Below are 27,722 nucleotides of genomic sequence, written 5' to 3'. Positions count from 1 at the left end.
ACTCCCATTAAATTGTCTACCCCTCATTCACTTCCGTAGGTCGATCGATATCTAAGGTACATAGTATCTTTTGTAATAATCCAGCTTAAACACTATCAATTTAGCTCCCAATTTCATCTGAATCTAGCCAGCCCTTTTTGCATGATAACGTAACAAACATCCAAGCATAAAAACTTACGTTTAGTTGGATCTTTAGACCGTAATTTTTTTTCGCAATTTGATACAAGTTGCGAAAAAAATTACGGTCTAAATCCAAGTGTCCCACATAGTAATTTTCAAAGAGCAAAGTGTTTGAATCAAACTGCGATTAGATTTATACAGAAATTAACTTTTATTGAAAGCTAAACATTTATGCTACTACATTCGGTTATGGCACAAAATGAAGAGCGCGCTGACAGCGCGCCATAGACAAACTTATCCTAAAATATTGCAAGCAACAAATATTAGCGCTAAAAGTGAACATACAATATTTATAAGCTATGTTCAGACTTGTCCTGAACACAAAGGAAGTAACGGAAAATCAAATAATCATTTTATTATAGAGTCAGTTCTGTTAACAACACTGAACACATGAAACCGAATTGAGACTATTGAGAGCCTCCTCCTTTGAAATCTTGAAGTTGGTTAAAAATGCCATCCAATATCATGGGCTCTACTTTTTTACCGTATTCAATGGCATGCTTTTACAAGTTCTTTGTCTGGTCTATGCTTAGCTCATGTTGCAGGTATCGGCATTTTCTTCATTTCGTAATATACATTTTCCTCACAAATGTTATTTGTTTCAGCATGCCCCACCTCCAATGACCATGAGTTTTCGCTTCACATTCCATGTTACATTCCAACCTGCATTTGTATCATTGTAATCAATGCATTGTTTTCAAGAATCTCCAGTTTATGTTATGTTTTCTAAATAAATATTATTTTCTTCGCATTTAGCATTTCGTTTTCCTTCGTTTCATCCTGTGATAGTCTTCTCAGTACTCAGTACATATATATTTAGTAGATTCAGGTTGCTTTAATGTAGTCTATGGTCTTCACTCAATTGCTACGAGAATGAAGTGTTCAAATGCTAACCTTTCAAAATGTGCCATACAATAAAAAATAAAAATAACATTAAGCATAATTTTCATAATAAATTCAAAGCACCTAGCTTAAAATTGCGTCTTCGTCTGTATATTCTTCCTTTTTCATTTTCATTGCAATCTCGTCCTGGCAATCTGCAGAAAAAAACAATACAATTAGTGATGTGCCTTTACCGGGAATATTACCGAGGTGGGTATTTTCCCAGTAACGTTCCCGGTAATCTTCCCAAGAATCGGTAATTTACGGATATATTACATGTAAACATATGTTGATTTACATTAAATCATTACGTGTGGACCAATGCATCATACGAAGTGCCAAAAATCAACATAGGTTTAAAGTTTATTGTTTAAGTAAATTCCCAATACTTACTGGGAATATTCCCAATATTACTCGGTATTTTACTCAATCTTTCTTGTAAGTTTTCTACTTGACTGGGCATACTCAAAACCAGTTATGCATTAAATAATTTCAGAATTTAAGTATAAATAAAAAGAAAATGTAAAAATAAGCTCTTTTTAACAAAAAATAACAATAATAAATCAGTACAGTTCCGTACAATTACATAGGTACATCGTTTCTTATTTGTTTAGTGGTAAAATAGTATAATTTAGCCTAATAACATTTATATAAAATATTAGTAAATAGTAATTAAATATACAATTCAAGTATACAATAAATTACATAAATAAAATTAATAAACATTACATGAAACCTTTTGATGGATAACCCTCTGTACTCAATAAATGAGTTCATGGAATTGAATTTGTAATGATATATGTAATTTTATTTATCTACTCGCATATTGTTAGTGCTCTAAAATGGGTTCAGAAACCGTAGGAAATGACCAGCATTATTACAACCAATTTTACTTTGAGAACATTGAGAACTTTCTTATCTGTGGTAGCAGGTAAAATCTGTACTTTAATGTTATTACATTATAGATTTTTGTAAGGTTATGAGTTTAAATTTGGAACAGCTGTCGGAACTCAAGTGGGTTTCTTTCTACTCTTATTATAGACCGCAGGCCAGGAACAGTTTCCATGACCAATCGCCTCCCGGGCGAAAACTCGTATAGTGGTTAACGGCTATCTATGATGAACCCTCGTGAACGTCAGCTGCCGCTCCGTTGGTGGGTTGAGGAATGGCAGCAAATAGTCTATAAAAAAAATTTGTCATCGCCTGCCCCTTGATACTTTGTCAGATGATAGTTTATTTTATTTTATTCATTTTAGGGATAACAAACAACTATACAATATAATGTTACATTTAGTAGTACAGTTAAAATTGACATATGCATAGCCAACGACATTATCCACAAATTACAATAAAATTATGTAATGGTTTTAGATGCTATTGTGAATAAACAAAACGTCAACCGATTGTATCGCTGTGGAAAGACCGTCAGCTGGTCACATATGAACATGTAAAAAAGAAAATTATTTTCATTCATCGGCGTCATCGCCTCCCGTTTGATACTTTGTGAGATGATAGTTAAGATGCTATTGTTAATAAAACAAATAGTCAGCCGGTTGTATCGCGGTGGAAAGACCGTGTTACGCGTTTCGGTGGCTGCCATGGCTGCCGGTGGCGGTGGCCATTCCTCAACCCACCAACGGAGCGGCAGCTGACGTTCACGAGGGTTCATCATACATAGCCGGTAACCGCTATACGAGTTTTCGCCCGGGAGGCGATGACTGACGAAATTTGCGCCTGGCTCGCGGTCTATTAAAACAGTTATCGATACGAAACGTCAATTCAGTATGTTTTTTTTTAAATATAAACCGCACGACATTTGATCTCGAGTGACACAAGAATAGGGACTTCATTCGTGTGTCTCTAATTTTAAAAAAAAAACCATTCGTCTTGACTTGATGGAGGATCGAATTGCCGCCATTACTGTTGTCATTTATTTGTTGGTTTTTTGCTGTTACGAAAGTAGAATTTATTGTGAAAAGTTGATTATAATTCAAATTAATTATTGTGTTTTAAAAATGACATTTACTTCTTTTGCGATATTTTATTTTTGTTTGACATATTAATGATGATTCTACATTGCTTAGATTGACATTTTTGACATTTCTGACGTTTTTGTTTACACATACTTATAAGACGATCCTTATTGGGAGAGAAAATTATTTTAATTTATTTTATATTTTTTAGTGCAATGAGATCATGATAAGAAGATTAAGCTTATTTTGACAGTAATGCAAATTTATAGTGTAATTTTTATCCTGAAATTAATAAATATAAATCATTAAAGCCTTGAAGTCATGTTTATTAGTTTTAGGATAGGATCTATATTCCCACGCAAGCCTATCAAAAGACCGGGATTTAAAAAATTCATATAATTCATAAAACTAATAAAAATTTAATTAACATACATACATAACAAATTACATATCTAAATATAAAAAAAAAACATTAAAACTAAACTAGCATTAAAATAAAACTACTTAAACATTAAAGTAATATAGAAAAATACCCACCTATAAAAAATAATTTAAAAAATAAAAACAAAACAAAATAAATAAAAACAATAAATAGAAAATGATATAAATAAAATAACAAAAATAAAATAAATTATAAAATGTATAATTTAGCCACGTACATGAATAAGCATTTTGCATCGCACGATTCGCGTGCTGTCAGTACGGGTTACAGCGGAAAGCTAAATTGTTTCGCAACTTTCCGTTAAGAAATTTGAGTGATGGACCATAGCTCATGCTACGAGTGAAAGAGAAGTAAAATTAAATTAGCCAATCAAATTCACTAAGTATAATGTAAAAACAATAATGAATCCACTGGTATTGTATATTACCTGGTTTTGGGAATATTACCGGGAACAATGGAAATTTACTGGGAATATTCCTAAATGGGAAATTACCGGTAACGGTAAGTTACTAATGTCACAACACTAAATACAATACACATTAAATTTAGTGACTATTATTTTTTGTTAAGGTCATATTTATTTCAAAAAATTAAATTTTAATTTATTAATATTATTTCAATTGTCTATAAGACGTACGTTATAAATTGAAAACTTGTGTATACTTGAGTCTCAAAATAGTATTTGTACACAAACCTGGTGGCGCTTCAAAAGATACTGGTACAAATTCAAGTTTTACACAAGTTTGATCAGCAAGTTGTTCTGAAGTGGCTGGAGGGCAGGTTTCTGCGGCAGTTTTACCGCCCTTTTCTCCTTTGTGCTTCTTCTTGTGGCTCAGTAAAGTACTTTTATGGACTGCAGCATAATCACATTGATCACATTTGTGTCGCTTTTCACCAGTGTGGGTCATTATATGGTCTCGCAACATATATTTTCGTACAGTTGCATAACTACATAGGCCACAATTGTAGGGCTTCTTACCAGTGTGCAACATTTTATGAGTTCGTAAATTATGTCTGTGGGCACTTCCATAACTACATTGGTCGCACTTGTATGGCTTTTCACCAGAATGCATCCATTTATGTGACGTGAAACTATCTTTGAGGGCAGTAGCAAAATCACATTGGTCACATTTGTATGGTTTTTCAGCGCTGCATACCTTTGTATGTACCCTTTCTTTATGATATCTTAATTTGTGTTTGTGAATACTAGCATAATTACATTGGCCACATTTGTAAGGCTTGTCTCCAATGTGTATCTTTTCATGTTCTCGTAAACTATTTTTATGTGCAGTAGCAAAATTACATTGGCCACATTGGTGTGGCTTCTTACCAGTGTGCGTCAATTCATGGCTTTTTAAATTGCTTTTGCGCACAGAAGCGTAATCACATTGCCCACATTTGTAAGGCTTTACATTAGAGTGGTTTTGTTTATGACATTTCAAACTTCGTTGGTGTACGGTAGCAAAATTGCATTGGCCACATTTGTAAAGTTTCTGTCCGGCATGCATTTTCATATGGAGCATTAAATTTGATTTGGTGGTAGTGGTATAACTACAGTCTTTACAATCGAAAGGTTTCTCGCCGGTGTGTGTCCTTACATGACTTACTAAGACTAACTTTTTTGCAGTCGCATAACCGCAATAGTCACATTTGTATTTTCTGTCCATGTGAATAGTTTTGTGAATGATTAAATCATGTTTAGAGGCAGCAGCATAACTACACTGGCTACATATGTAGACCTTCACACGAACATGTGTGTTCATATGACGTACGTGTGAGGACTTTCTGACAGTCTCGTAACTACACTGGTCGCACTTGTACTTTTTGTCACCATGAATCACGCCATGAATTAATAAACCATTTTTAGAGACACTGGTAAAGCTACATTGGCTACATTTGTATGGCTTATTTCCAGTGCAATTCTTTTTGTGGTGTGTTAATTTTTGCTTTTTTTTACTAGTATATCCACATAGCCCACATTTATTAGACAGGTGGGACTCTGTGTGAACCTTCATATGACGTACTAAAGAAAACTTTCTGGCTGTTGCGTAACTACAATGGCCACATTTGTAATTACGGGGTTTCCCACTTTGTTCCTTTTCTTGAGGTTTCCCTACAACAACAATAGAAATGATAAATAGTTATTTTCATCACACTCGCTCAGTAAATGTGGAATTGCACGCAGGCTTAGCGGGAACTATAGAAAAAGCATTTTCCCTAGGGAGTTATGAAGTTTCTAGTATTATAATTAACAGTTTTTTGTCTTTATACTTCATGTTTGTATCGCAAGTGTGATGAAAAACATTGTGTGTAACTCGGGGCGTAATAATACTGCAAAATCTCGTTTGCAATATTTAACTTACGACCCATGTTGCACAATGCACTATTGTGTTACAAGGGGGTAAAGTTGTTGTTTAACCCCTCGTGCTAATACTGATATCGGAGCAAGCGAAAGATTTCTAAATTAATTGTTTGTAAAGTAGAACCTTTAGCATTGCGAGGGTTTCAAGGCACTAGGGTTAAACAAACTTTGCCATTGAATGAAAAACACAAGTTTTTCTATGAAGCTGACATGGACGTAGAGTATTAGAAAAAGTTTGCCCAAATCTGTAATCAGACAATCAAATAGACTCGAACATTTTATAAATGAACAAAACACAAGTGGACATTGATGTGTATGTATCAGCTATAAGCTGCCTGTGCATTTATATACAGGGCGACCAATCCAAATGGGTCAGTAGGGAGAAGTCAAAAACTATGAGAGATAGCGACATCAGTTGTTCTTAGGAACCATGGCTTCGATTTTAGATTTAATAATAATGGCATACAAACTTTTTTTTCTTTCATACATAACCTTATACTTTAAGGATCAATTATACACCAGTATTTTTGTGCATCAAAATAGGAATATTTTGCAAATCGATTAAATGATACCCATTTTAAAAGACAGCTTGTAGACTGTTTATTTTTTTAGGTTGGACAGTTTTATCAAGTCATACAACTGATTGGTTTTAGCAAGATCTGAACTGAATGTTATGACATATTTTTATTTGACAAAGTATGGTATTGGTGTCTTTAAGTGGGATATATTTGTACAGAGAATCTGTATTCTCGGTAGACACCCACAACTGCTATACTGTTCTCGTAATCCAATGAGGGCTACTGCGTTTAATTTCGCCACTAGGAGCGCTAGTGTAGATGGTGCTTTCAAATTCAAAATGTTTTATTTGCAAATATAGGTAGTACATACAGTGATGGTAATCTTACAATAAGTGGTGTCTCTATATTTGACCAACAGGCATGCAAAAAACAGTTAGTCTTAAGTCTAAATTAAAAAATTGTGTAAAAAAAATCTGAACAGAAATCAATATCAAAGAATTAATGATGACAGTTACTATTAAGAAGACTAGTTTTATAATATTAAATACCCGGATGTCAAACAAATGCATAGAAGTTTTGGGGGTTTCAAGCTTTTTTATCGGGAATTTTCACTCCTTATTCATAATTGTGGTAAATCTTTGTCCATCTTTGATTAATCATGGTAAACAATAGATATAGCTCAATAAATGTTAGTGGTTTAAAAAAGTTCCAACTAAAATATAATGCAAAAATAAACAAGTTGATAAAATGGCACATTTAGACGTTAAAATACTTGTGTGTATATTAAAACATATTTATTAATTTTATAAAAATAAGCATAGAAGATTTTTGAGATCTGTTTTTCTGGACTTACATCTACATCGGGACCAACTGGCACAAAAACGATAGCCCTCATTGGCAGTATCTCAAATCGAAATTTAGGTAATGCAAATTTTCATCATTTTATTTTTGTGATACATCTATTGGGTTTATGAGGGCAGTATAACTGGACCTCTTTAGGGTAAGTTTTGGTGCAACTTCTGCTGCCGTTGAAGTTTCAACTGAATTTTATTGAATGGGAATTTTGATAGTTCAATGCTATAGTAAACAAACCCTATAAAAAAACTGACCTTGCATTGGCTTCTCCATTATATAGGGGCCGAGCACTAGCTCATCTTTTACAATATGGTCAGCATATAACCCTGATGTCTCCGTAGCGTTAACGCCACGCGCCTTCGAGCAAGACGGTTCGATTTTTACATTCTCATCATACGACGGGACTCCTTTTACGCGCACACCGTCATCAGGCTCGATTTTTACACTGATATCCTGCCAACGCTCAGCTTTCACAGACACTTCGTCGGATGCCTCTGCTGTCGATAGTGTCGATTCTTTTCCACAGATATCATCGCAGGGCTCAAGTTTTATACACACGTCCTCCATTGCATCTAGCGTGACTTAAACGTAAATTAGAGAACTCGTTCTATTAGTAGTAGGATTATTAGCCACCAACTAAAATCTATGTTATCTCCAATATACACATCAACAAACTAGAAATAGAAATAAACAAAAGAAAGCTCCTATCTTTCGGCGGCGTCAGTCGGTCGACTCCATCAACTCCATGTATGACTGTATGTCGACTTGTCGACTCGGTCGCAGTGTTGCCAACTCGGAATTTAAAAAAATGTTAGACTTATGTCTAAATTATGCCAGAATTATGCTAAATAATTTTGGAATGTGCTAAAAAAAATGCTAAACAATATATTGGTACCAGATTGGTACGTAACTAAAAAATGAGGATCTTCCACATAAATCAAACGATGCTGTTTCTGAAAATTTTACACAGTCAAACCAAGCTAACTTTGCACCGACTTGGTTAGCTAATGCCAAATTTCTTTAGCCGCACGAGTGTGGAGTGGGCCTTTGAAATGTGACGTTTGTAGTGACTCTCCACATTGTAGCTGTCGATGCATTACCATACCATAGATAACACAAAACAGATTAGTGAGTGTCTAGACGAGACAATTTTACGCACAGTCTGATTAGATTGACAATTTAATTGGTAACGCGTATGAAAAAAAGAAACGCAAGGACATTGTCTTGCCGGTTTCACTATGTAATTGTGTATTATAATTTAATTTCTTATCAAAGTGACAATTGTATTTTCTCGTCGAAAACTACAACTACAACATAATAACAATATTTCACCGTTTTAAGCAAATCTCTGACTGTGTCACTATTAAGGTCCACGTACACAAAAATACAGAAGCCAGGTGGTTAAGGTCTGTCGGTGCACCGACGTACCGACCTTACAACAAATGTCATGTGATTTTAAATAACTACTGGCTATCACCTAGCACCACCTGGCACTAAGGTCGCGGTGCGGTGCGGTAGTGTGTTACGGTTTATAACGACCGAGCAGTGTTGCCAACTTGGCATAAATGGTGCCAGATCTGGCATAATTTCACACAATTTGGCATCGAAATTTTCCATTTGGCATCTGGCATAATTTTTAACACAATTTAGTGAATGAAGTGAATTATGTCCCAAAGCCAAGTTTAAAACCTACTTGGCAATGATACATATTCCATGGCACAACCGTCAAAAGCCCGCTCCACACACGAGTGTGGATGGGAGCTAAAGGAAATTTTATACATACGAGAAATAGGGAATATTACGCGAAACTGCGTAGGTGGCGCCAGTACCACAATATGAGGGTCTATCATGAAACAAGAAATCGAAATTTCGTTATCTAACATCTCTGTCACTCTTGCATATTTGAACGATAAAAATGCTGATAGCGAAATTTCGGATTCGTGTTTCCCGGTATGTATCAGTTTTGGTATGTAAGGTTTACAGTATGTATAAGTTACTCTATGGTTTACTATAAAGGATAGTGCTGCACACTGGTGGCAGAACATTGCAGTAATATCCCCTATTCCTCGTTTTTTGGAAATCTGAAATAAAAAGTTGAGTTTTGTGAGATAGGTAAACCTACAATATTAATAAAAGGAACATTCATCAATGATCATTAATGTCTTTTTATGAGGGTTCCGTACCCAAATGGTAAAAACGGGACCCTATTACTAATACTTCGCTGTCCGTCTGTCTGTCACTAGGCTGTATCTCATGAACCGTGATAGCTAGACAGTTGAAATTTTCACAGATGATGTATTTCTATTGCCGCTATAACAACAAATACTAAAAAGTACGGAACCCTTGGTGCGCGCGTCCAACCCGCACTTGACCGGTTTTTAGTATTATACTATAGTCTGGCAAACACAATCTGTCAGTAAGTAAGGACAAAGAAAACTATAGGTACAGTCGAAGGCAAAAATATCGATCCAGACAAATGGCTCAAAAATATGTGAACACGATTTTATTGTCTGAGCGTACACATATTTTTGAGACTTTAGAATGTATATATATATATGCCCTTGACTGTACTCATCAATTAAAATGAGACATTCCTGGGCCAAACTATAAGAAAGCTGTAAATGTCGATAGGTTATTGATTTGAGGACCATACATCACTATGCCAAAAATATAACCTTTCATACTTAGCAGAAAAGTTCGAAAATATATGCAAAAATCTATATAGACTTGAATGCAAGTAATAATTACATAAACAACATATCGATTTCAATGTTTAGGGTCAGGTCCTATAAATAAATTTATTCAAAATTGAACAAAACTCACCGATTAAAGGTTATCGGTTCGTGCGTATTTTCTTTTCTTCCTGTATGCGATTTACAGCCCTCGATCACACAAGACATTATAACAAAGGGAACTTCAAACCATTACAAATAAAAACTCAGCACGTTTTCCAACAACTTTTCAGGAATAGCAACAATATAATAAATAAACCAAGATGACCGCTGAAATTCCCGAAATATTTCAACTAAAATAATACGACTATGTTAAGTTGTTACAGTTGACACCTACCTGTGAAATAACGAATATATATTTTATTTGGCTGGATTATATTAGAACCACATAGAACCATTTGACGTTTTCCTCAGTTCATCTTATGACAATACTGAAAAAAAAAAACGAAAGAACTTGCGGATTGTTGTCTCACTCACTCATAGACAAAAAGTGATAGCGTGTTGTGAATACGATACCTTTTACCAAGCTTTTATTTTTGCCCAACTTCTATGCTTTAGTTTATGGATGGTATAGAAAGGATGCCAATCTCTTATGGCAGAATTGTTGAAAAAGTGACCGCTTTCAGCTTTAAATAATAGTTCCTAATCTCTCCGGTGGCGCTAGGTAGGCTCTGGGACATGAGTATAACATGAACCATATAAGGCAACAAATAACCCGACCGAATTACGTAGGTTGTTTTTGGTAGTATTTCGGTGGTGGTGGTGGTGGTGGCGCCGCCTAATTACTGTTTTTTGATGGACACTTTTCATACATAGAGATTTGGCTCCTTTATATAGTCTCCATGCTGTCAATCCCTAGAATTGTGTCAGTTTTGTTTTTTAATGCCCTGGATGCCAGCCCTTTAAGCCAAATCTCATTGAAAAAGGGGCAAGCTATGATGGCGCCATCTCTGCAAACGTTTGACAGTTGCCAACCCCATTAGAAACAATTGGAGTCCTACCATATATGTAAATAATATAGGTTTCTGAAGTATGTATTTTATTACTATAGTGAAAAATGTATCTACTTATTTTTATTACTAGAGAGAAAACCCGGTTAGGTACGTGTGAGAAAGCAAAAAAAAAGGCAAATTTAAAGGGCCCTCCACACGGCGCGAAGCCGCGAGTGTGGAGTCGATTTCGCAGATCCGCGACGCTCGCTCCACACTCGCGGCTTCGCGCCGCGATTCGCGCACGAGTGTGGAGCGAGCATAACAATACGAGTATTTTAAACGGGTTACACATGTAATTTTAGTAATGTTTATTGTTTTTAGTTACAATAGGGAATATTACGCAAAACTCGGCGTAGAGGGCGTCACTAGCACAATCACAGGGCCTACCGCGAAATACGAATTTCTAAAGTTCGGTTTTTGCCTCTCTATCTCTCTTGCATATTCGATCGATAGAGAGGCAGATAACGATATTTATATTTCGCGTTTCGAAGTAGGCCACACCTATAAACCAACCGCCTTGATGCATCAATGTCATAGTGAAAACTTGTCAAAAAACTGTTTAAGGCATAGTAACGTATACGTACGTGTTACTCTATGATTTAGCATGTGCACTAGTGCTGCACTCTGGCGGCAGAACATCGCAGTGATACTCCCTATTGTAAAGAGAATGCGTACCTTCATGGCACCGACGAACATTGCAAAATGTGCCCATAAAAAAAGAACAATCAGTTATATAAATGTTTATTAGAGACTTAGAGTGCTATTAAACATAATTTTAAAAAGTTAATTCAAAGCATGAAGCTTATAAAATTGCGTCTTTCTCGTCTGTATATAATTCTTTCTTTTTTATTTTCATAGCAATCATGTCCTGGGAATCTGTAGAAAAAAAAAGTACATAATACACATTGATACACATTTAAAATAGATAGAATTATAAGACAAACGGCTATCGGTTCATCAATCTTTTATCTCCATGTTTGACTGCTGGATTTTGAAAGAAATGAATACCTACTTATTTTTTTTGTTTTTTTAAACATTGTCTAAAAAACACCTTTTTAGTAACTAGATTGCTGTCAAGGCTCTTACGTATACAGGGTGGAATTTCTTAATGGGTCAGTGAGGGCAGCTATCAGATTCCGTGCTGCTACGCGAAAACAGTCTGAGAAGACATTCCCTCGATTTTAAATTAATGAAGATTGGCGTTTACAGATTTTGGAAAAAAACATACAGGGTGCGAGAGGCTCAGGGTGTGGAAAGGTGTGCACCGCTTTCTACCCAGTGGCTGTAAAGTGTAAACACTAACAGCCACTGTGCCAACTCGCGTCTTATGCATATTTCACCTCCACCCTGCGAACATATAACTCTGACACCCCATTTTGGACGGCCGGTAAAGGCAAGCCAGAGGTGAGAGTCCTGCGGTCCCTGCTCAGTGTTCACTCCAGCCAGCCAATGAAGCCGGAGAGAGGGGCTTGACCAACTCTCGCCACAAGCTGCCCTGGGGGCTTATTATTATTATATTTTCGATAAACTTAGTTTATCTCTACTAAGAGTCCCAAAAATAGTATTTCTACACAAACCTGGTGGTGCTTCAATAAATACTGGTACTAGTTCAAGTTTCATACAAATTTGATCAGCAAGTGGTCCTGATGTGGCAGTAGGGGGGGTTTCTGCAGCGGTTTACCACCTTTTTCTCCTTTGTGCTTTTTCTTGTGGCTCAGTAAACTACTTTTATAGACTGCAACATAATCGCATTGATCACATTTGTGTCGCTTTTCACCAGTGTGTCGCTTTTCAAGAGTGTGGGTCATTATAATATGGTCAAGCAAGCTATTACGTCCTTCAGTTGCATAACTACATTGGTCACATTTGTAGGGCTTTTTACCAATGTGTAACATTGAATGGGTTCGTAAATTATGTCTGTCGGCACTTGCATAACTACATTGGACGCATTTGTATAGCTTTTCACTAGAATGCATCCTTTTATCTGATGCGAAACTATCTTTGAAGTGAGTGGCGAAATCTAATTCTTCCTCTTTTATTTTCATTGTAATCTCGTCATGGGAATCTGCAGGAAAAAAATCAATACAATACACATTCAAAATGAAATGAAATATTCTGATTACAGAAATATAGAAAGACATAATAATATATACGATTGGGCACAGACCTATGAGTAGCATTATTGTGCCTTAATAGGGGATATTACTGCAATGTTCTGCCACCAGAGTGCAGCACTAGCCTTTTTAGTAAACCATAGAGTAACTTATACATACTGTACCTTTAACAGGTTTTTGACAAGTTTTCAGAGATAATAAAATATGACATTGATGCATCAAGCCGGTTTTTTACAGAGGACCTACCGGGAAACACGAATCCGAAACTTCGCTATCTGCCTCTTTATCGCTCGAATATGCAAGAGTGACAGAGATGTTAGATAACGAAATTTTTATTTTCTTGTTTCGCGAGACCCTCAGATTGTGGTAGTGGGGCCCCCTACGCAGAGTTTCGCGTAATATTCCTTATTAGGTATAAAAACGTATTAACATCTAGAATAGAACTTAACGCCGAATTCTATTATGTCCCAGAATTAAAGAATAGCAGAATTATAACAAGTATTTTGAATTAACTCATTTTGTTGTTTAGGTCATGTTTTATGTAAAATTTAATTTATAAATGTTATTTTCATTGTGAAATAAGTTATAAATTGATAAACATAGTAGGGAGTTTATTTCTACAGAGTCTCATAAAACAGTATTAGTACACAAACCTGGTGGCGCTTCAAAAGATACTGGTACTAGTTCAACTTTCACACAAGTTTGATCAGCAATTGGTTCTGATGTGGCTGTAAGGCAGGTTTCTGCAGCGGTTTTACTACTTTTTTCTCCTTTGTGCTTTTTCTTGTGGCTCAGTAAACTACTTTTATGCACAGCAACATAATCGCATTGTTCACATTTGTGTCGCTTTTCACCAGTGTGGGTCATAATATGGTCAAGCAAGCTATTACGTCCTTCAGTTGCATAACTACATTGGTCACATTTGTAGGGCTTTTTACCAGTGTGTAACATTGTATGGGTTCGTAAATTACGTTTTTCGACACTTGCATAATTACATTGGACGCATTTGTATAGCTTTTCACCAGAATGCACACTTTTATGTAATGCGAAACTATCTTTGAAGTCTGTAGGAAAATCTAATTGTTCCTTTTTTATTTTCATTGCTATCTCGTCTTGGGGATCTGCAGAACAAAAAAACAATACAATACACATTTAAAACTATTTTAATATTCTGATTACATAATAATATATAGGATTAGCCACAGACCTTTGACCAGCATTGTGTCTTAATAAAGTATACAAACGTATTCACATCTATAGTAGAAGTTAACCCTGAATTCTTTATTCACAAAATAAATGATGTCCCAGATTTAAAGAATAGATGAATTGTAACAAGCATTTTTGAATTAAGACTCTTTTTTTGTTTAGACCATGTTTTATGTAAAATTTCAAATGTAATCTATATTATTTTTTTATTGTAAAATAAGTTATATATTGATAAACATAGTAGCGAGTTTATTTCTACTGAGAATCCCAAAAATAGTATCAGTACACAAACCTGGTGGTGCTTCAAAAGATACTGGTACTAGTTCAAGTTTCACACAAGTTTGACAAGCAAGTGGTCCTGATGTGGCTGTAGGGCAAGTTTCTGCAGTGGTTTTACCACCTTTTTTTCTTATGTGCCTTTTGTTGTGTCTCAGTAAACTGCTTTTATGGACTGCAACATAATCGCATTGATCACATTTGTGTCGCTTTTCACCATTGTGTCGCTTTTCACCAGTGTGTGTCATTATATGGTCAAGCAAGCTATTATGTCCTTCAGTTGCATAACTACATTGGTCACATTTGTAGGGCTTCTTACCAATATGTAACATTGAATGGGTTCGTAAATTATGTCTGTCGGCACTTGTATAACTACATTGGACACATTTGTATAGGTTTTCATCAGAGTGGATCAATTTATGTGATGCGAAACTATTTTTAAAGGCAGTAGCAAAATCACATTGGTCACATTTGTATGGCTTTACATTAGAATGTTTTAATTTGTTATGAACTTTCAGACTTTGTTTATGTACAGTAGCAAAACTGCATTGACCACATTTGTACAGCTTCTCTCCATGCAATTTTATGTGGTGCATTAAATTTGATTTGGTGGTAGTAGTATAACTACATTGGTTACAAGTTTCACCTGTGTGTTTTCTTATGTGACATACTAAGACTGACTTCTTAGCAGTTGCGTAACCGCAATAGTCACATTTGTACTTTCTGTCCACATGGATAGTTTTGTGATTGATTAAATCATGTATGGAGGCAGCAGCATAACTACACTGGCTAGATATGTAGGCCTTTACATGTGTATTCATATGACGTACATGTGAGTACTTTATGGCAGTCTCGTAACTACACTGGTTGCATTTGTATCTTTTCTCACCATGAACCAGTTCATGACGTTTCAAACCACCTTTAGAGGCCCCGGCAAAACTACATTTGCTACATTTGTAATGCTTATTACCAGTGCATTTCTGAATGTGGAGTTTTAATTTTTGTTTTTGTTGATTAGTATATCCACATAGCCCATTTTCATTAGACTGTTGAGACTCTCTGTGAGTCCTCATATGACATACTAACGAGGACTTTCTGGCTGTTGCGAAACTACAATGTCCACATTTGTAATTATGGGGATTCCCACTTAGTTCCTTTTCTAGAGTTTTACTTACAACAAAAATAAATAAATAAATAGTTATTTTCACCACACCAGCTGCTAAAGGCTCTCTTGATTGTTCAAAAACGAGAAAGTTGCATTTGGTCTCATGTGAGGCGAAGTTACAAAATACAAATTTTGAGTGTTTTCTTATGTTTGCTAGTAGAATTAAATGATAAATATATACCACTACTTTTGAGATTAGAGAAATTAAAAAAACAGTGTATAATTGTGGTTGGTCAATGTGGCACTTTACTGCCTAAGACACATTTTGCTGCGATAACTACCATGTAGTAATCAAACTATCAAAAACTGACCTTGCATTGGCTTCTCCATTACCTCGGGGCCGAGCACTAGCTCATCTTTTACAATATGGTCAGCATATAACTGTGAAGTATCCGTAGCGTTCACGCCATGCCTTTTTAAGTAAGTCGGTTTGTTTTTTACATTTTCATCAGCAGACGGGTGTTCTTCTTTCACACGCGCACTGTCATAAGGCTCGGTTTTTGCACAGATATCCTGCCAAAGCTCAGCTTTTACACGCATTTCGCCGATTGCTTCTGCTGTTCTTCTTACACAGATATTATCGCAGGGCTCAAGTTTAATACACATTTGCTCCATTGCGTCTAGCGTTGTCGACTCCATCGTAAAGTAAACTATAGAAAACGAAACTACCAGCAATGATGGGTCATTCAAATCAATATTACAAAGATAGATTTATTCTTCTAGTGTAAGCTAAGCTAAACTGTAAAATTTAGACAATATTAATATCGACACAACAAATAAGAAATTAAAAGTAAATTATTTTACTCCTACGACGTGTGTCGGTATATAAGCGAGTTAGCGAGATGTCAAATGTCAATTCAATTTTGACGCTTACGTTTTGTTTTGGTTGCGTCGTTCCGATATTTACCAATGGAACAACACTCAGACTAGGGTACAGATAATTTTAATGAAGTAAAAAACCTACAGACCATAAATGATAGCGCCATCTGCGTTAAGTATTGCGGGATTATCTTATTATTATTATTTGTATCTCATATAAACTCACGGGTATACACATCCCGGTCATTTGATAGGCGTGCAGGTAGGATACAGATCCAACACGTAGAGGCCCTTTGGAGAAGTTTTCTGTTATGTAATACACCTGCTAGAACCCATTCACGGGTACAAATAGATACCCGTAAATCGGTTCCAACAGGCGTAGGGGCATAAACACAGTGGAAAAGAGTTCCGGTTATGGTGTTGAAGTTTGGCTGGTCAAAAGATTGGGCTATTGCTGAGAGGTCCGGACACCTGCCATAACAATGTTTGTACACGTTATCGAGGCAGGCGGTGACTCGCCGCTGACTAGATGGGCCCCTGAAACTGCCGTCGTAAAGACGACCAGGAGCAACACCGGTGTGAGCGGCTCAGGGGTGTCGAGAGGTGTGCGCCGCTTTCTACCCAGTGGCTGTTACCAGCCACTGTGCCAACTCGCGTCTTATGCATCTTTCACTTCCACCCCTGGAGCATATAGCCCTAGCGACTCCTCTCTGGACAGCCAATGAAGGCAAGCCAGAGCTGAGAGTCCTGCGGGTCCCCTTGGGGTCCACTCCGACCGACAAAGACACGCCGGAGACGGAGACCCTGACCGACTCTCGGGAGCACTCGGGTCCGTGGGGTCGTTACTCCCCAACAGCTCGCCACAAGCTGCCCTGCGGGCTTATTATTATTATTATTGGATTTTTATTATTGTTAGAAGAGTCGTGAAATGTATGGGATCCAATACATTCTACGACTCTTCTTTTTCCGCACAGACTCTAGGAATGTAAAGGGCCGATTCACATATTTTTGTCGGTCAGGATAATATACCAATATTTTATAAATTGTAAACGATCTGTTTCTAATGAAACATTTTCTTTCCAGAATCAACGGCCTCTCGTACCTCCAAGCCGGCGTCGACATCGATGCCGCTGCGTTGCTAGTGCGTAAGATCGAGCCCCTAGCTACTGGGACGCATCGCCGTGGCGTCCTAGGCCGTCTGGGGTGCTTCAGTGGCTTGTTCCAGCTCGTGGCCATGGACCCGCTGCTGAAGGATCCCGTGTTGGTGCAGGGGACTGATGGAGTTGGAACTAAACTTAAGGTATCTTACCTTCTTTAACTAGTTAATTGCTGTGGTTGAGTTTTGCTGACCTGGATGCACTTAAATGAACATTATATATATTAACAAAAACTTACGGGTTTTGTTCGATCTATACAAACGTCATCCCACACGTTTAGAATTTGCATTGTTTATGAGTCAATCGGTCATGTCTCAGTTTAAAGCCACATGTTGTTTCACATGTTGGGCTAAACTTGGCGTGTCTAAACGCAGCTATGCGACGGAATGAGATCGCTATAATATTTGCTCCTTCTAACGCATATCTGCATTCTGTGCTCCTCGTCCATTTGGCCAAATATGGTTTTAGAAATACAGCCAATATTTAAACGTTTTTTCCGTCTTCAACAGATAGCGGAAACCATGAATAAATATGACACGATCGGCCAAGACCTGGTTGCTATGTGCGTAAACGACATCCTCTGCGCTGGAGCGGAGCCCTTCGCGTTCCTAGACTACATGGCATGTGGCAGACTACAAGTTGATGTGGCAACGACTATTGTCAGCGGCATCGCTGATGCCTGTATACAGTCGGGCTGCGCGCTGCTAGGTACGTTTCTTTTCTTTTCACAACAGTCATAACAGTTAGCAGAAACCATGATGACAAATACGACACGATCAGCAAAGACCTGGTCGCGATGTGCGAGAACGAGCTCCTCTTTGCTGGAGCAGAACCCTTAGTGTTCCTAGACTACATGGCCTGTGGAAGACTACAAGTTGATGTGGCAACGACCATTGTCAGTAGCATCGCCCATGCCTGCATTCACGCGCTGCTGGGTATGTTTCTTCTCTTTTCATGACATTCATAACAGGTAGCAGAAATCACGAAGAAGACACGATCAACCTAGACCTGGTCGCTATGTGCGTGAACGAGCTCCTCTGGGCTGAAGCGGAGCCCTTCGCGTTCCTAGACTACAGTCTCTTATAGTGCACTTATAACATCCGAAATGTTGCGATATACCATTATGCATTACATGGGTCCAAAATAGGCACATTGGATGTCGAGTTGCGGAAAATGCCCAGCAAAACTAACTAACTAACTAACTAACTACATGGGTCCTTATCCTCAATGTTTTCCTCAGGTGGCGAAACAGCAGAGATGCCCACAATGTACGACATCGGCAAATACGACCTGGCCGGCTTCGCAGTAGGAGTGGTCGACAACCACAAACAATTGCCCCGCACTAGAGAGATCAGAACTGGGGATGTTGTGCTCGCTCTAGCGTCCACTGGCGTACACAGCAACGGGTACAGCTTGGTGCAGAAGATCATGTTGGAGACTGGTCACAGGTGCGTATAGAAATATGGAGCCTATCTCTCTCACATTAAGGTTTTTTTACGGCAAGCCACTGACCGGTTTCGCTGTAGGAGTGGTGGACAACCACAAACAACTGCATCTTACCAGAGAGATCAGAGCCGGCGACGATGTGCTCGCTCTGGCGTCTACTGGCGTGCACAGCAACGGGTACAGCTTGGTGCAGAAGATCATGTTGGTGACTGGACACCGGTTTGTACACGAAAATGGAGCCAATTTCTCTCACATTAAGGTTTGATGCATTTTTTACGGCAAACCACTGGCCGGTTTCGCTGTAGGAGTGGTGGACAATTACAAACAACTGCCCCGCACTAGAGAGATCAGAGCCGGTGACGTTGTGCTCGCTCTGACGTCCAGCATGATTTTCTGCAGCAACTGGTACAGCTTGGTGCAGATCATGTTGGAGACTAGACATAGATAGGTGCATGTGTACCTACATAATTATCAATCTTGCTCATTGGGATTGATTCACTGTTTAAGGAGTGCCGTGATAATAAACCTGTCGACCCCTGGTAGTTCAGGGGTTGCCCGACCTCCTGAGGATGCATTGTGTTCATGGCGAGCTCAGGACCAAATCTCATAAACCTTTTCAGTACTTATCTCAAAAAGCAGGATTTTGTTCCTGGTTTTAAGGACGCCAGAACTTCTAAGTAAGGATATAATTATAGTACTGACAGTGAATGATTCGCTTTTGTCGTTTGAGGTTATACCAGTGCCCTGTTTATCAAAAGCTTGTAGCCTGTAATACAAGTGGAAGTCCCTCTCTAACAAAAGCGATCAAAAAGTGAGTTCCGCTTGTATTACAAGCTACAAGATTTTGATAAACAGCGCACAGTTGAGAATACTAGCTTGTTCATGTGAAGTCAGCATCGAGCCAAGTTCTTTCGGTACTTTATACCTTGTATCAGTATTTGTGTCCGTTTTGTTTCCCTTTATTCCTCTTAAACCTCTAAATCCCCGCAGCTACTTTGAGAAAGCGCCATTCAGCACCACCAACAAAACTTTCGGCGAGGAGTTCCTCGCACCGACCGGGTTGTACGTGAACGCGCTCCTCCCGGCCGTCAAGAAAGGCTCCATCAAGGCCATGGCCCACATTACTGGAGGAGGCCTGCTCGAGAACATACCGAGGGTGCTGCCAGCTGGGGTCAAGGTCGTGCTTGATGCTTTGAAGTTCAAGATCAAACCTATCTTCGGATGGTTACAGGCTAAGGGTGAGTTTCCTGACTGATAACCTGATATATGTAAACAGATAATTTTTAACTTAAACCTTTCAGGCTACGAGTATTTTCATGGATTGTTTTGTCTTCACACCCGAATACAAATGAGTTAACTTTATGTTGACTTTATCGTAAGAGTACGTGCAGATAGTGACGTCCAAAGTGGCTAAGTATATCGTAATACATCTTTATTACCATAGAAATCAAGGCTTGTTCCGATATATTTGGCTACTTTGGCCGTCACTATCTATTGATACCGACTGCTGTACGAGTTAGGGATTTCAGGTGTTTTTCATAAAATCAATTTTGGAATTTTAGAACCACGTTCGTAAACGAAGGTCGTTTTATTGTGGACAGCACATCACATGATGTTAATAAACTCATGTTTCTCAATATCAGGTGGCGTCTCTGACTTCGAAATGCTGCGCACGTTCAACTGCGGAGTGGGGATGGTGGTGATCGTAGACCCGGTGTGCCTCAACGAGGTTCTAGCCTCCGTGCCCGAGATTCAGGTCATCGGCGCCGTGCAGAACCTGGGCAAGGAAGGTTAGTTCATTGTTTACTATATAGTTGGATATGTTTTTACCGTATTCCAACTCACTATTTGTTCTATTCAATTCGGTGTAAACTGACTGTTTCACGTTTGTTTAATCAATTGATGAAAAATACACACTATTTATTCCCGCGTCTCTTAAAAGATAAATTGACTTCAAAAAGTAGAACGTGACCTTATACATTAGGTCTGTTTACCTTTTTCGGAATTTAGTTTAGACTTTTGTAAGTATGTAACAGTATTGTCGGCAGGCGGGCACCAGGTCTTGGTGGAGAACTTCAAGGAAGCCATGGCGCCGCTCACGGAGCCGTTCGGAGGCGCGCAGAGCCAGGGCTTCAAGTCGCTCTCGTACAAGGACAGCGGCGTCGACATCGAGGCGGGGGACTCGCTCGTGTCGCTCATCAAGCCCCTCGCTAGGTGAGTAAGGGTTTGTTAAAAAAACTTATAGGTGTCGGACAACAGTTATGATTGTTATGAACATCGATGGCTGCAATTAAAGCTTAATAAATATAAAAATATTGCAAATAAGTCCCATAAAATAAAACTTGCGAATAGTTTCGCCGTCTTCAGCATTTCTTTTCGTCACGTGATTCGTTGATTATTAAAAATTTGGTGACCGATACCACCACCTGTAAAACGAATGGCAAAATATTGCATATTTATCTTACACAATACATTTTTTACCGAATCAGAATAAAACTAATACATTTGTTTAATGCAGGTCCACATCGCGTTCCGGCGTGTTGGGCGGCCTCGGCGGTTTCGGAGGATGCTTCCAACTGAAAGCTATCGAACAAGAATATAAGGTAATACATTTTCTAAAGAAGTCTTCTAAAATTCATAATATAAACTGAATTTAAAGGAACTTGATTTAACTAATTATTAGTTGTGAACCTAAAGTTTCGGGTGCAAGTATTGCCATCTTTAGCTTTAATCTTCACTTCTTATTCATAAACTTAGCAAACCTCATTTTGTAAAATTTTGTCACTTTCCTCGTTTGTGTTTATCTCAGGACCCAGTCCTCGTCCTGGCCTCCGACGGCGTAGGCACCAAGCTACAGATCGCCCAGAAGATCAACAACCACAACACCATCGGCGTCGACCTCGTGGCCATGTGTGTCAACGACATTCTCTGCAATGGCGCCAGTCCTCTTACGTTCCTTGATTACTTCGCTTGTGGACGATTGGATGTTACTGTGGCGAGAGCTGTGGTGTCCGGAGTGGCTGAAGGTTGCAGGCAGGCTCAGGCAGCGCTTATAGGTAAGTAGTAATTACACCTTTTAACTATTTGTTAATTGTTACTACTATTTAGACCTTCTCACTAACATTGTTGTTAGCGGGGCCGCCATGTGTGGTTACATACTCTGCAACGACGCTAGTCCTCTTGTGGCAGAATATGCTGTCCTAACACCTATTTACTAACCAAAATTGTACCATATTCTTAGAAATAAATGATTGAAATTGAATATACTCTGCAACTTTTCCAGTCACGATTTAACTACTTTGCTTATGGAAGAGATGTTACTTAAAATGTAGTGTACCTACACCTACACAACTGAAGGTGGTTTTTAAGTTTTCATCTCATCTTACTAGTTCGACTTCTTTAAAGTCTTTAAACCTTATCTTATAAGTAGGTGAAAATACTTTACATGTGGTTCGATCATTACGTGTTTTGTTTTCCCGCAGGCGGCGAAACTGCGGAGATGCCTGGAATGTACGATCCCGGAGTATACGACATTGCGGGCTTCGCACTTGGCGTTGTTGAGAGGAGCCACATCCTGCCAAAGATACAGGAGATCACGGTAAGTATTAAGTTTAGGGCAGTATAATGTGAAAATTAAAAATCCTAGAAAAGCCCAGAAATCAAACGAATACATTGTCATTTTTATGCAATTTACTACTTATCTGATAGTCAATGACAAAGAGTCATTTTGGATGGTAGTTTTTATCTGTATTTCAGTCTAATGTTTAGCTTTAACCACCTGACATGCCAAAAGTTCAAAAGTTCTGTCGTTTCGGAAAAAAGTCACGGACGGCAAGAGTAGATATCATTATTATATTTTCTCAAACATGCTATGTAATATTGATATTACGTTCTTTATATTAGGCTGGGAAGTATCACGACTCCGGCGCGGCTAGACGAGGGGCCTGTAATGAAATTTCATACAAAGTTGCAGGCCTAGGCCGGGAAGTGGCTCTTTTTTAATTTCCATTTCACATATATTTGAGACACAGCATCATGGCATTCAGCCAAAAAAAAAGAATTATAACCAATATTTGCTTATGGTTCGGAATGACATTCTGCCAATACCCCTTAAAAAAAACAATAAACGATTATTAATATATTTTGCAGTTTTATTTGTATCGAATTTACAAAAAATATATAAATAAAACATTATTAACAAATTCCAATAATATTTAATTACAAATTTACTTACAAATACAGATTTAAAATATAGTTGGTCAAACCAGTTTGTCAGTAAATAAGAACAAAAAAACTATACTCATCCTTTTCTTTTGGGTGCTAGTACCAGTGTAAGACAAAGTAATATGATTATCTCTGTCTATGTTTGAAATGAGGCAGTCCTTTGACAAACATATTTCATTTAAATATTAGCGGTAAAAATGTCTACTCAAACACGCGTTGGTGGTTTTTTAATCGTTTTGGAGGTAAAGTTGAACATTTTTCATTGTGTATCTGTAATTATATTTTATTGGATTTATTGTGCGTTGTTTATTGTGTTATTTAATATGAGTTCCGACGAAAATATTAAATGAATACCTGTTAATTATACTCCATGTTTAAGGCAACGATGTATGTGAAGCATAATATCAACATAAAAAACGATGTAATCTTAGTTATGTGGCTAAAACTACAGTCAGAAGGATACAAGGCGAAAAATCAAAGATACATAAATATACCTTTGAACATTTGTGTAATAAATTGATTAACTACATGTGTAAAATATACGACACGTGTGATAAAGATAGGTACAAGTGGTAGTTATATTTTGTGCCTAGTTTACTTTTAGTTTCTTTAGAATTAAAACTTTGATTTCGTGGAGATTTCTTTATTTATTTCATTGCATGTTTGAGAAAAGCACTATACATACATCGGCGTGAAAAGGGGTTGTCGGCCTCATAACTATCCGGCCTCACTACGTTCGGCCGTATATATGCATTCGGCCGGCAACCCCTTACTTCCCGGCCTCTGTAGTAATGTACTATTAAGGCCGATTGCACACAGCTTGAGTAATGTAATACGGCTCCGCTCCCTTTGCAGCACATCGCTTGCGCTGCGTAGGTACTGGCCTGAGGAGGCCTAGGTAGTGGCCTGATCATTAATCTAAATATTTGAACTGTAAACTATTTCTTATTTGATTATCTGCGTACAGGTCGGCGACACGATAATCGGTCTGCCCTCGAACGGAGTTCACAGCAACGGCTTCAGTTTGATTCATAAACTCGTGAGGAAGGCCAACTTGACGCTCAGCGACAAGGCGCCTTTCAGCAAGGAAGGATTAACTTTAGGTGAGTTTGAGTACCATTGAACACTCGTGCGAAATCGAATTATGAATTAATTAAATATACTGTTTTTAGATATTATTATAGTTAAAGTGTTATATTACTAGAGTTGTGCCGTTCTCGAGAAGTTCTCAGTTTTTTAGGGTTCCGTACCCAAAGGGTAAAAACGGGACCCTATTACTAAGACTCCGCTGTCTGTTTGTCTGTCTGTCCGTCTGTCACCAGGCTGTATCTCATGAACCGTGATAGCTAGACAGTTGAAAATTTCACAGATGATGTATTTCTGTTGCCGCTATAACAACAAATACTAAAAAGTACGGAACCCTCGGTGGGCAAGTCCGACTCGCACTTGTACGGTTTTTTTAAATTACGTTTTCATCGTGTCACGGTCATGTTTAGGAAAAGGAGGCTCTCTAGTAACATGACGCTTACTTACGGACTTTAACTAATTTAATATTGTCATCCACAGGCGAAGAGCTAATCAAACCGACTCGCATCTACGTCCGCGCAGTACTGCCAGCCCTGCAACGAGGACTAGTGAAGGCCGCGGCACACATCACAGGCGGCGGACTGCTGGACAACATCCCGCGCGTGACGCCCGAGTGGGTGCGAGCGCGGCTCAACGCGCACTGGTGGAACGTGCACCCTGTAAGCTACCCTACTGTTATTTAAATAAAGTCAAGATTAAAACGTGCGCTCAGTACTAATGAGGGCTAACGCGTATGAATTCGCCGCTAGGGGCGCTAGTGTAGATGGTGGTCTTTTCCATAGTTCGAAATGTCAGATGTCACTTGTCACTTCAATGACTGACAGCTGTTCTTTAGTCTTTTGTATGGATGGTATAGAAAGGATCGCAATCTCTTATGGCAGAATTGTTGTAAAAGTGACCGCGTTAAGCTTTAAATAATAGTTCCTAATCTCTCCGGTGGCGCTAGTTAGGCTCTGGGACATGAGTATAACATGAACCATATAAGGCAACAAATAACCCGACCAAATTACGTAGGTTGTTTTTGGTAGTATTTCGGTGTATGGTGGCGCCGCCTAATTACTGTTTTTTGATGGACACTTTTCATACATAGATATTTGGCTCCTTTATACAGTCTCCATGGTCTTTTGGACCACCATCAACAGAGGCGCCAACTGGTGAGCAATAAAACGATAGCCCTCATTGTAAGCTGATAGTGCTGAGATAAGCTCAGTTAGTAACTACTAAGTAAACGTGCACCCCGTAAGCTACCTTACCGTTGTATACATAAGGTCGAAACGCAAAATAGGCGCTAGTCGTAGAGTTGCGGAAACCTGCCCGTGCTACAATACAATAAGGTCGAGATTCGTACGCTCAGCACAGGGCTGATAGCACTGAGTGGATTTTAATCGACGTATTAGTAGAACTTGCACTAAGTTTATTCTTACCACTATGGTTTTTCAGGTTTTCGCATGGATCGCGGATGCCGGCTCGGTTTCCGACGAAGAAATGGTACGGACCTTCAACTGCGGCATCGGTATGGTTCTCATCGTCTCCCCCGAAGATCAGGCTGAGGTTAGTAGCTGTAGTTATCAGTCTGACAATCCGCTAATAACAAAACGTATATAGAATCAATTTATCTATGATCATATTAATCATAACGTAAGATTCTATCGACCTAAATAATCTATTACACCATAAGGGCAGTATCCGCTCGGTGTACCGGTGAGGTTTTACCCTTACATTTCATTAAATTGTCGAAAAATCGACGAGACGAAGCCGCTACATGTTGGTTTCGGCTCTGCGCATACCTCCAAAATGTCCGAAACACAATTGTTCTGTGTACGGAAAAAAATAATAATGTGAATTACCACACAGGTGATGAACATCACACGGGCGTACGGCGCCATGGTGATCGGCAGCATCCAAGCGCGGCCCGCGGGCGGCGCGCGCGTCATCGTCGACAACTTCGCCTCCGCACTCGACTTTACCCGGCGGATGCCCACTCTGCCCAGCAAAAAGGTAAGATTGAGATAATAATGCTATAAGTGCTGCAAATTGGGTCATTTGGCAAAATAAAATAGGGGGTTAACCGTCGACAACTTCGCCTACGCGCTCGACTTTACCAGGAGGATGCCCACTGCCTAGCAAGAGGGTAAGATCAATAACAATGTTATAAGTGCTGCAAGTTAGGACATTCGGTAACATCGTGATGGCATCTAAGCGCGACCCGAGGGCGGAACGTGTGTAATGTTCGACAGCTTTGCCTTGGCGTTCGATTTTATCAGGAGGATGTCCACTTTGCCCAGCAAAAGGGTAGGATCATTTTATAACATGCTCCAAGTGCTGCAAATAGGTCATTCTTCAACAAGGTGCCTTTTGCTTCCGCACTCAACTTTACCAGGAGAATACCAACTCTGCCCAGCAAGAAGGTATATAAGATAAATAACAATGCTATAAATGCTGCAAATTCGGTCACTTGGCAATTTGATGGGCATGATGCTAGGGGTTAAGCCGTCGATAACTTTGCCTCGGCGCTTGACTTTGCCAGAAGATCAATCAATAATAATGCTATAAGTGCTGCAAACTTGCACTTATAGCATTCAGCTATTAATAGACACTCAGCAACATGGTAATAAAGCATGTACGCGCGGTCCGCGGGTAAGGCGCTCCATCGTTGACATTGCATTAAACAAATTCTAAACTATTGTAACTGTAGATAAACACTTCTTATCTAAGTATAGCTTTCTCAAAAGTCATCAATGTTATTTGCAAAATATATTTAACAACAACACACTGTGACTTGCTACCAGTTACGATTGTTGTATTTTGAACTATGAAGTCCTCACAATAAAATCCTTTACAGGTGGCCGTACTAGTATCCGGTAACGGCAGCAACCTGCAAGCATTACTGGACACAACTCGCGACCCTGCGCAGTGCATGTGTGCGAATATAGCCCTTGTGATCAGTAACAAGAAGGACGCTTTCGCTTTGAAGAGGGCGGAGAAGGCCGGAGTTCCTACGTTGGTAAGTTAAATTGTAGTGTTTATTTTATACCTTTGTAAACACATTTGACAGAAAATTTGTAAAACAATACCTTAACTTAACTCCTTGTAACAAATAGATGAAATGGTTTAAATGTAAGGAACTACTTTGATTTAATAGGGAAGTACATTATTTCACACCATGCACGAAAAAAAAACCATTAGAAAATTATTGGAAAACCCTAGACTGCAGTTATTTGTTGACAAAACGTCAATTTAATTAATCGGAAAGGACTATAGATAGCCTCGTGCCGCCCAATGTACTTTACGAT

At 38.6% G+C, this 27,722-nt stretch overlaps 3 protein-coding genes across 7 annotated transcripts in view; 1 reads left to right on the top strand and 2 right to left on the bottom strand.

Moving 5' to 3' along the window:
- LOC134746027 (trifunctional purine biosynthetic protein adenosine-3) overlaps positions 1–27,722 on the top strand; it is a 51,328-nt gene that overhangs the window by 20,229 nt on the left and 3,377 nt on the right. The window contains exons 8-21 of one of the 2 annotated variants that reach the window (XM_063680235.1): positions 17,600–17,816; positions 18,183–18,381; positions 18,914–19,121; positions 20,110–20,357; positions 20,763–20,909; positions 21,168–21,333; positions 21,638–21,722; positions 21,929–22,175; positions 22,602–22,717; positions 24,311–24,446; positions 24,910–25,088; positions 25,870–25,980; positions 26,284–26,427; positions 27,272–27,433. In XM_063680235.1, coding sequence (XP_063536305.1) covers positions 17,600–17,816; positions 18,183–18,381; positions 18,914–19,121; positions 20,110–20,357; positions 20,763–20,909; positions 21,168–21,333; positions 21,638–21,722; positions 21,929–22,175; positions 22,602–22,717; positions 24,311–24,446; positions 24,910–25,088; positions 25,870–25,980; positions 26,284–26,427; positions 27,272–27,433 — 2,365 coding nt within the window. Of the gene's footprint in view, positions 1–17,599; positions 17,817–18,182; positions 18,382–18,913; positions 19,122–20,109; positions 20,358–20,762; positions 20,910–21,155; positions 21,334–21,637; positions 21,723–21,928; positions 22,176–22,601; positions 22,718–24,310; positions 24,447–24,909; positions 25,089–25,869; positions 25,981–26,283; positions 26,428–27,271; positions 27,434–27,722 lie in introns of both variants that reach the window. The other variant, XM_063680234.1, reaches the window with a different exon arrangement.
- LOC134746038 (zinc finger protein 431-like) lies at positions 378–7,953 on the bottom strand. Of its 2 annotated transcripts, XM_063680250.1 has the most exons (3): positions 7,467–7,945; positions 4,172–5,590; positions 385–1,217 (listed from the first exon to the last, which is right to left on the bottom strand). In XM_063680250.1, exons 1-3 carry the CDS (start codon positions 7,777–7,779, stop codon positions 1,147–1,149), a joined length of 1,803 nt encoding a protein of 600 aa, XP_063536320.1. In that variant the 5' UTR covers positions 7,780–7,945; the 3' UTR covers positions 385–1,146. The 2 variants fall into 2 exon arrangements, with proteins under 2 accessions (XP_063536321.1, XP_063536320.1); XM_063680251.1 differs by lacking the exon at positions 4,172–5,590 and having other exon boundaries at positions 378–1,217; positions 7,467–7,953.
- On the bottom strand, positions 11,678–16,588 carry LOC134746036 (zinc finger protein 431-like). 3 transcript variants are annotated; one of them, XM_063680246.1, is made up of 4 exons: positions 14,549–15,697; positions 13,704–14,171; positions 12,514–13,001; positions 11,678–11,812 (listed from the first exon to the last, which is right to left on the bottom strand). In XM_063680246.1, exons 1-3 carry the CDS (start codon positions 15,603–15,605, stop codon positions 12,553–12,555), a joined length of 1,974 nt encoding a protein of 657 aa, XP_063536316.1. In that variant the 5' UTR covers positions 15,606–15,697; the 3' UTR covers positions 11,678–11,812; positions 12,514–12,552. The 3 variants fall into 3 exon arrangements, with proteins under 3 accessions (XP_063536316.1, XP_063536317.1, XP_063536318.1); XM_063680247.1 differs by lacking the exon at positions 12,514–13,001 and having other exon boundaries at positions 11,720–11,812; XM_063680248.1 differs by lacking the exons at positions 12,514–13,001; positions 13,704–14,171; positions 14,549–15,697 and adding an exon at positions 16,009–16,588 and having other exon boundaries at positions 11,726–11,812.

Source organism: Cydia strobilella, chromosome 12 (assembly GCF_947568885.1).
Source record: "Cydia strobilella chromosome 12, ilCydStro3.1, whole genome shotgun sequence".
Lineage (NCBI taxonomy): Eukaryota > Metazoa > Arthropoda > Insecta > Lepidoptera > Tortricidae > Cydia > Cydia strobilella.
Note: the sequence above shows the minus strand (reverse complement) of the source record. Positions and strands in the feature narration are given on the sequence as shown.